This window comes from Cucurbita pepo, chromosome LG13, assembly GCF_002806865.2.
Source record: "Cucurbita pepo subsp. pepo cultivar mu-cu-16 chromosome LG13, ASM280686v2, whole genome shotgun sequence".
Taxonomy (NCBI): domain Eukaryota; kingdom Viridiplantae; phylum Streptophyta; class Magnoliopsida; order Cucurbitales; family Cucurbitaceae; genus Cucurbita; species Cucurbita pepo.
The window spans coordinates 7419834-7428853 of NC_036650.1; the positions used below are offsets into that span (position 1 = coordinate 7419834).

The 9020-nt window shown below is 37.2% G+C and overlaps 2 protein-coding genes across 2 annotated transcripts; both read right to left on the reverse strand.

The window, feature by feature from the left end:
* Positions 1–19: 19 nt before the first annotated feature.
* On the reverse strand, positions 20–6020 carry LOC111808239 (2-oxoglutarate dehydrogenase, mitochondrial-like). Its single transcript, XM_023694105.1, has 9 exons — positions 5898–6020; positions 3623–5252; positions 3095–3321; positions 2686–3018; positions 2062–2308; positions 1472–1600; positions 1178–1393; positions 820–943; positions 20–461 (listed from the first exon to the last, which is right to left on the reverse strand). Exons 2-9 carry the CDS (start codon positions 5171–5173, stop codon positions 202–204), a joined length of 3087 nt encoding a protein of 1028 aa, XP_023549873.1. The 5' UTR covers positions 5174–5252; positions 5898–6020; the 3' UTR covers positions 20–201.
* A 1318-nt stretch (positions 6021–7338) lies between these two features.
* LOC111808055 (40S ribosomal protein S15a-1) lies at positions 7339–8897 on the reverse strand. The gene is made up of 4 exons (XM_023693834.1): positions 8758–8897; positions 8051–8188; positions 7801–7961; positions 7339–7700 (listed from the first exon to the last, which is right to left on the reverse strand). Exons 2-4 carry the CDS (start codon positions 8181–8183, stop codon positions 7602–7604), a joined length of 393 nt encoding a protein of 130 aa, XP_023549602.1. The 5' UTR covers positions 8184–8188; positions 8758–8897; the 3' UTR covers positions 7339–7601.
* Positions 8898–9020: the final 123 nt, after the last annotated feature.

The following is a 9020-nucleotide window of genomic DNA, read 5'->3' on the forward strand; positions in this document are numbered from 1 at the left end:
AGATGAGGATTTTGTCATCAAATTTAACATTGATCAGTAACTTTATTTCATTGAGCAGAACACATCTGCATTGAGACTGCATACAGCCTCTCGTAACAAGTTAACAGAAACATATGCAGAAAAAAGACATTGAAAATACAGATATTAGGACAATATAAAAGTTTACAACTACATATCGTTAGATATGTTATGAATCGCTTACTAAACGAATGTGGAGGGACTGCAATGGGGATATGGGATCGGGTCAGGCTGCAGTGCTTTCTCAATAATCTCGGTTTGCTCTTTAACATGAACTTGATAGAAACCAGTTGCTGTAGCTGCAGATGGAGCACGACCAACGTATTTGATGTCTTCAATTGTTCCTCGGGATAGATTCTTCATGGCTGAACCAAGACGAGGATTAATGTAGCTATACGCACCCATGTTCATTGGCTCCTCTTGGACCCAAACAACCTCGGCATCTGGGGAGCAAAAGGTGAACAATGTCATCAGTGCATACCAAATCAACTATTTAAAAGGAGGGGGGAATTATTATTATTATTTTTTTCCTTTTATTTTCTTTCATGGGACTTCCTACGAAAGTTGCATTTAAAGAATGCATTCATCCATCTCCATAGAGTTCAAAACTCATTAAGGTTTCTATAAGATGAAACGACGACAAAATGTATCCCAAAACAAAATGACGACAGTAGAAATGTATCCTTTATCAAAAGAACAACAAATTAGTGACATGGAAAATGTTGGAAACAAGAGCCTAATGCAAACTTTTTGACTAGGTAAATATCAGTAAATCTTCTGCAGTAGGTTGAATAAACATACTTGGATATCGCTTCAGCTCTCGTTGGATAAGATCATATGGGAATGGACATAGCTGTTCCACCCGGCATATTGCAATGTCCTTTCCATCGATATTTTTCCGCTTTTCATCAAGTTCATAATAAATCTGTAGTAGAACATGTCAAAATGCTTGCCTAAAAAATTGGAACTCAGATAACTGATGGAAGTCACAGCTTCCAATTAAGATGATGAAGATATATTGTGAGTCACCATGACTCTGTGCTATAAACAAGGAGGTAAATTCTTCCCATAGAAGTTACCAACAACAAGGAGCCCATAATAAGACTTGAAAGTAAATAAACACAAGATGTAAGAAGTCAAAATCAAATATGTGGCTTACCTTTCCAGAGCAAAGGATCAAGCGCCTAGTGCCTTCTTCAAGACCAGAGTGCATATTTTGGTCCTTGATAAGGCGCTTAAATCTAGTCCCCTGCTTATCAAAACCTGGGTGGCCTTTTACATCATCAAACTCAGATAGATTAGACCTACAGTCTTTATGACGAAGCAGGTTCTTAGGAGACATTACAATAAGAGGTTTACGGAATTCCCTGTGAATCTGGAGAGTAAAGTCACAAAAGGAAACACGTCAATCCAAGGAAATTTGAATTCTTCAGTAACTTACTGATTAACTCACCTGACGCCTCAGAACATGGAAGTAGTTTGCAGGAGTTGTAACGTTCACAACTTGCCAATTGCACTCCTGAATTTGCTTCCTAAGAGTAGGATCCATCTCAGGTATAACAAAAGGGTTGTCATCACTCATCTGCCAGAAAGATCGATGACGTCTATATCAGCCAAATATATCAATAACACCAAATCAACTCCAATAAATGCAGGTTTCTAATTAAGAATACGCCAATTAGAAAATAGAAGATAAGCTAATGTTTAGAACTCCAATATGAAAAGCCTCAAGGCATTTTAGCCACAAAGAACATCATATTTCAGTGACTTGGAATGCCAATTGCCAACTTAGAAAGAAAGAAGGGAAGCACAACAGACTCTTTTATAATTAGAAAGGGTAGAACAATAAAAAATAATGAGAGGTCGTGATGAGAAATTCTTCATCTGAGAAAATACAAATAATTCAGAAGCATCGAGTCAACCTTTCATACATAAAAGAAAGTGACTTTCGCATCAATCACAATAGTAAAGTAGAAAGAAAAGAGAAGGGTATAGGTTGTGCTATCTGGAAGTAAAGAGGAAATAAATTCTTCAATGAAGTACCTGAAGAAAACGCTCCAATCTTGCACTTGAATGTTCAGGTCCCTGCCCATCATAGCCATGTGGAAGTAACACAACAAGTCCTGTTTGTCGCAACCATTTCGCTTCTCCACTACTAATGAACTGATCAAATATTACTTGAGCTCCATTAGCAAAATCACCAAATTGAGCTTCCCACATTACCAACGCATTGGGATTTTCCATTGAATAGCCCAACTCAAATCCAAGAACGCCAAACTCTGAAAGAGAGCTGTAGACAGGAGGACTAGGATGTGAGAAAGAGCATCAAAATAGCACTGGGAAAGTAACTATTGAGCATCCATAATTTGTATCTTAAGCTATCCAGGAGAGAGAGCGGTTTACAAATGCATAAAACAAGGAGTGATAAGAAAGATATCCTCCATACAACAATGCTCTTTAGCACTATCATAGTAAAATCTACTTTGCAATCAACAAAATCCCAGGGCAAGCATTTCTTGGTATTGATATCATCACAACAAGCAATGAACACAAATCAACCACAAGTCAGGCTCAAAAGTCTCCCATCAGGGAGGAACATTGTCATCGATGATCAACGTAAATGCAAAAGAAATGGACTGTGAAATATGTAAAGATCTCTTCCATTACCTGTTGCTGACAGTAAACATTTCTTCATTCTGGTTTAACAGAACATGATCAAGAGGGCAGTACTTCTCTCCTGTTTCCTGATCATGAAGAACCGAGTGTCTGTGGCTAAAGGTGCCTCTTTCAACATCCTGTCCACTTAATCTGACATGGTTACCTTCCACTAACAATGTGGCAAAAGCAAGTGCTTCTCCAAGGGCCCAGTCAATGCCATCCCCAGTTTCAATCATTTGGGCACGCTGTTCATACACCTTTTTGACTGACCTGTGAGGCTTGAAGTTATCTGGAAGGGATGTAATAGCTTTTCCTACATTCTTCAAGATTTCTGGTTTAACCCTGCAAAGTAGCTAACAGATATTAGTACAAATAAGAGAATGAAAGCCAGTAAAAAGGAAAGTATCATTCCACATGCCCTGTATTCCGAATGCGTGAGAGCTGTTCAGGGGACTTGAATCCAGCCCAATAAGCTGAAAGCCAGTCCCTTCTTTTAGGAAGGTAATCTTTGCTGGCCATAAATTCTTCATTAAGTATTGTATTGACCTTGGATTGTATCTTCTCAATGTCTTCTTGAGTCACCTGCTCCAATTCTAAAAGTTTCTTTCGGTAGATCTCAAGAGATGAGGGATGATTCCTAATAACCTGTATCAGAAACAAATTTAGAATTCTGGTCAAGAGCTAAAACATCTCATCAGTAGCACTCAAGTGCACCCCAATGTATGAATTAGACTATAAAGCTATGAGAAAAATTTTGGTAGTTAAAATAAATAGGAGGAAATGATTGAGGAACGTAAGACTTTCAACATTATAAAAAAATAATAATTAAAATTCATAACAATTTTAAAAAACATATGATGAAGAAGAAGAAGAAGAAGAAGAAGAAGAAGAAAACAAGCAAACAAAAAGATATGACCTTAAACTAGTAGAACACAATAAAGTTCACCTGATACATTTTAGGCTGGGTGAAAGATGGCTCATCAATCTCGTTGTGCCCAAAACGGCGGTAACAAACCAAATCAACAACAACATCTGAATGGAAAGTCTGGCGCCATTCTGCAGCTAGCTCACATACATGAACAACTGCTTCCACATCATCTCCATTCACATGGAAGATGGGTGCATCCAAGGCTTTGGCAACATCAGTGCAATACTGTGAGGATCTTCCTGACCTTGGGTCAGTGGTAAAAGCTACCTGATTGTTTACAACAATGTGAATAGTCCCACCAGTGGTGTAGTTAGGAAGAGCGCTGAGATGTAAAGTCTCATACACAACACCTTGTCCAGCAAAACTACCATCTCCATGTATCAAAATACCCATATTCCTTTTCCTATCCACATCATTTGAGTAGAATTGCTTTGCCCGAGTTTTCCCAACAACCAAAGGATCAACAGCTTCCAAATGACTTGGATTAGCGACCAAGGAAAGGTGAATTCTCTTGCCACCCCTAGTTGGCCGGTCATAAGAGGTTCCCAAGTGGTACTTCACATCACCAGTTCCTGTATAGAGCCCAACCTCATTTACAGGCTTTGTACCACCACTAAACTCACTAAATATTTGACGCAGTGGTTTTCTGACAACATTACCCAAGACATTTAATCTCCCTCTATGAGGCATTCCTATAACTATGCTCTCAACTCCGAGATCTGCAGCCCTGTCAAACATTTCTTTCATCCCTGGAATCAGAGTCTCCCCTCCTTCAAGCCCAAATCTCTTTGCTGTGGTCCACTTAGTTGCTAAAAAGTTCTCAAATTGTGTGCTCCATATAAGACGATCGAGAATAACCTCTTTGCGCTGGCGATTGTATTGTGTTGGTGTTGGGGTCTCAATCTTATCCCTCAACCAATTACATTTTTCACGGTCGGCAATATGCATGTACTCATATCCAATGCTTCCACAATATGCTTGCTCAAGACGGGTCAAAGTGTATCTGAGGGTCTGAACAGGACGATTCTCAGACAAAAACCCAGCCATTTTCCACACCCCCAAGAAGAATTCACGATCAAGATCAGCTTCTGTGAAACCATGATGTGCAAGGTCCAACTCATCAGGAATTTTCCTTTCTTCCAATCCCAATGGATCCAACTTGGCTTTCATGTGACCATTAACCTGATATGCTCTCACAAGCAACAATAAACGCATACTCTCTTGTATTGTTTGGCCAGAAATGCCAGGAGATGTGGCAGCCTGACCCACGAAGTTTCTGAAGAAATTATCCCATGACTCATCGACACTGGTTGGGTCAGCCTCCCAAGCTCTTTGAAGTTCCTCTAAGTAGACACTGCTAGTTCCATCTAAGAAGCTATCAGTAAGCCTAGAAAGGGGAACAGAACGTGGAACTGGAGCACCTTGAGCCTTTGATTTAAAGAGTGTGGAATGAAAATATCGACTTTGAGATGCACCGATCCTTGATCTCCCAACATATGATCCTCCCTGCACTATGCTTCTCTTAATGGCAAGTTTTGCTACAGCAGAGCTTGCTCTAAACCACCTCATCGTATTAGTTGATTGAAAAATGAGTCAAATCTGAACTTCTCAGAGCCAATATACAAAGGTACGCATCATTCTTCCCCAGCTGAAGATAAAGCAAAACTTAAGATATAGCATAAAAAAACAGCAAGAAGAACACACAACTAAATAGAAAAGAATGACATTATAGAAACTTAAGAGTTCGTAAAAGAGCTCATAACTACATGAACGAAAAATGAATTAAAACATGAGGACTATAACCTCTTGACTAATCAAAAGGAAATAAAACAGAATATCTGAAGAGTATAAACTATGAACAATAACCTCTTGACTAATCAAAGAACTTTAGTATCTATAAAACCCATTAGCTCATTAGCTAGATAAAAGCCAACAGAATGAACACAAAAGGACAAACTATAACTGCAATCGTACAGAAAAATGTTGAAATCATCAGATTAGAACACAATCAAAACACGAACAAAAAGGGACTGGATCGAAGTCGAGCAAGTAACACGCTGAGAATATCAAGTTAAGAAACAAAGATTCAATACGAACAAGTTCCTGAAACAGAATTCCACAATTCCAAACATCAAGTAAAGTGAAAACCCCAGAACAAGTTAAGAGAAATCAAATAAACGTTAAAAAGCATATAGATAAGCTCGGAATTGCAGAACGATAGATGCTTCAACAATCAAAAAGAAGAAGAAAAGAAAAAACGTGCAAGTGTTAAGAGCGATGGAAGAAGGATCACCAGAGAGAGTTGAGTTCGAGTTGTGGATCGTAGCACAAGCCAAGACGCGGGTTCTGGGTTTTACCATTTCCCGCGTTATGGGAAAATTTCACCGTTGGTTTTTGTTCAATCATAATGTCAGGATTCAGGAAGGCGCTAGAGTTGTAATACGTGTCCATATTACTTTTCAATAAAATAAATAAATAAATAAATGCAAAGTCCCTTTAATAAATTAGCAGGACTTTAGTTGAACTTTTATCACTTTATTAAATCATTTTATATATGTAGATTCTCTCGCAAGTTTCACATTTATGGCTATCTAATTCTTATATTTCAAAACTTTTATTTTTTTTATTATTATTTTTTTTTTAATTTAAGAAAGGGCAAGATTTTCTTATACATAAAATTCAAATAGATTATTTAATTTTTTAAAAAATTTAAATTATATTTTGTAGTTATTCTTTAGTAGCTAACTCAATTTAGTTTTATTTTGTAGTTATTATTTAATCTAGTAACCATGGTCTAGAATTTTAGTTTTGTTATTATTATTATTATTACAATCTAACATCATTCAAGAGACTAAACATTTAAAAATAATTATGTAAAGTACATAAATAAATTGAAATTTAAATATATATTTATTATTATTATTCCAAGAAAATACTGTTATTTCCTTAAGGGGCTTTTGTAGAAATAACTATTAGCCATCGATTTTGGAATTTTCTTTTAAACATGCAAAAAGAATAAGATGTCGTTTCAGAATTTTCATTGGTGGAAATTAAAAGAATAAATACCCGCCATGGCAGACGAATCAAAGCGTACGGTGGATGCGCCCGCAGGTAATCAATCGTACATGCCCAGAACCTTGTTTCCGTCAACGACACATCTCCGACGACGTTTAATTAACGCTCTCGTGAACAACTCAACCGCAAAACGGTGTCGTAGCCCGTGAGACGTTATGCAACATTGAATAGGTGCAAGAAATTTGGATTACAAATAAAAAGGAACAAATCAATTTCGCCTCCGATAAATTTTCACTGGCTTTCAATATATGAAATATTTCATTATAGATATAACTGTACAAATAATGAATCCTTGTCAATAGCAAGGAAAAACGGTAAAGAGTTACAATTAACTCGATGAGTCGAGACATCCCACTCGATTAAGAGATCAACAGTTCAAAAAGTAGATAACGTATGAACTCATATCTTAATACCGCGATTATGAACTCATATCAACCATGGCACCTAGTTGTCCACAAAGGCAGACCACTTCCTAGTAGTCATCAACTGGAATGCTTTATTTTATTTTACTAATCAATCAAGATAACGTATTTCTTAACCACTTCCTAGTAGTCATAAACATCGAGATAGCTTGCTTACGCATAAGGTTGCCGAAATGCCGAACCATACGCATAAGCAAGCTATACAACAAACAAATTGATGGTGGGGGAAGATCAATGTGGTTCGAGAAAATTGCAATCAATTCAGAAGCTTGACCAACTACAACAATTTCAGTTTTCAGTATGGTAAACAAATAGAACTAATAGATTAAGAAAAGGCTCATTAAACAATATCAACGTCTTCAAAAAGAATGCAGGCCAAATCCTGTATCCTCCCACTAACCAAAACGGCAACTAAAACAAAACAGGACTCTCTACTGCTTCCCATTTAAGTTCAAAGGTGCAGAAAATACCGAATGAAGAAATAAATCTCACGTCATTGCTTAGTAGAAGAAGCCAAGCACTTTACCACCAACGTTCTTTCTTCTGGCCTCTTCATGATCCATGATTCCCGCAGATGTTGTCAACACAATGAATCCAAACTGTAAACGTTCGATAATCGTTATTGTAAGAGTTTGACTTAGGCAAAAAAAAAAACACACACAAATCATGAGTATAATACTAGAAATAAGAAAAAAATACCTGTCTTGAGGGTAGCAACCTTGCAGTCCAACCTTCAATCTCCTTGACACCCACATCAAAACGGGGACTAATGACACCACATTTGTTCAGTCTCCCATTCAGTTCAACAACAATTTTCCCTGACCTATGATCATCAACGTACTCAAATTCCCCAATGTATCCTATAACAATGAAATTTTGAATAGAATTAAAATCAAAGAGGTTTAAAGTGCAAAGAAAAAGATTGAGCGAATTACTTAATAATGAATACCATGCTTCTGCATAACAAGAAGAAACTTGATGATAACTTTGGAAGATGGCCTTATCATGACCTGGCGCTTCCCCCGTTTCTCAGCATTGTACATGCTTTTAAGAGCATCATTCAGAACACTCACGCGCACCATTGTAACTGCAATTACGTAAATCCCCAAATTTCAAGTTAAGTATATCGCAAAATTAGACTTAACAGCTAGAAAGATCATTTTATCATCTTATACAAACTGCCAGTCACCACTCTTAGACCCAAATAATGCGAATATCGTTCCCAATTCGTAAAACCCTAGTTCAAATGGGAATCATTAAATAACAAAACAAGCCATAAGATTAATTAACAAACCATACAATCAACCCTTCATCGACTGACGGCTTACAAGAATCACTATATCGCCCTATACAAACTGCCAGCCACCACTCTTAGACCCGAATAATGTGTATATCGTTCCCAATTCCTAAAACCCTAGTTCTAATGGGAACCATTAAATAACAAGACAATCTATGAGATTAATCAACAAATCATGCAATCGACCCTTCAACATCCGGCGACTTCCAAGTTACCTCTCGAACAGTATATAAATTCGACGTATTACTTAAACCATCAACTAGAACAAGTAATTGAACATAAAAGATGAAAAACAAAACAAATTTCTAGCTTACAACATCAATAGCGATAGAAAATGAAGGGTAGAAGAAACCACGTACAGCAAAGAAGAAACGAAAGTTGCAGGGGCAACACCAAATGGGGGACGACTAGGGCTTCTTTCCACAGCTGAGAGAGAAGAGTAAGGATTAAAACCCTAGCGTATTTATACTACGTTAAAAATATATCTATATTCGCTCTGCGGCCCCAATTCTAGTCTCACCAATTGGGCCGAGCGGGAAGCTAGATATGCCTTCGGTTCAAATTATAGGCCTTCTTTTTCCATCTTTTTTTTTCCTTAAAAAAAAAAAAAAAAAAAAAAAAA

Excerpts from the sequence above, each read along its gene's own strand:
- LOC111808239 (XM_023694105.1), bottom strand. The coding sequence starts at position 5,173 with ATGAGGTGGTTTAGAGCAAGCTCTGCTGTAGCAAAACTTGCCATTAAG. Across the intron at positions 3,019-3,094 it reads TCACGCATTCGGAATACAGG|GGTTAAACCAGAAATCTTGA; the intron begins GCATGTGGAATG and ends GCTACTTTGCAG. Across the intron at positions 2,309-2,685 it reads ATGTTTACTGTCAGCAACAG|CTCTCTTTCAGAGTTTGGCG; the intron begins GTAATGGAAGAG and ends TCCTGTCTACAG.
- LOC111808055 (XM_023693834.1), bottom strand. The coding sequence starts at position 8,183 with ATGGTGCGCGTGAGTGTTCTGAATGATGCTCTTAAAAGCATGTACAAT. Across the intron at positions 7,962-8,050 it reads TCTTGTTATGCAGAAGCATG|GATACATTGGGGAATTTGAG; the intron begins GTATTCATTATT and ends TCATTGTTATAG. Across the intron at positions 7,701-7,800 it reads GGTTGCTACCCTCAAGACAG|TTTGGATTCATTGTGTTGAC; the intron begins GTATTTTTTTCT and ends GAACGTTTACAG.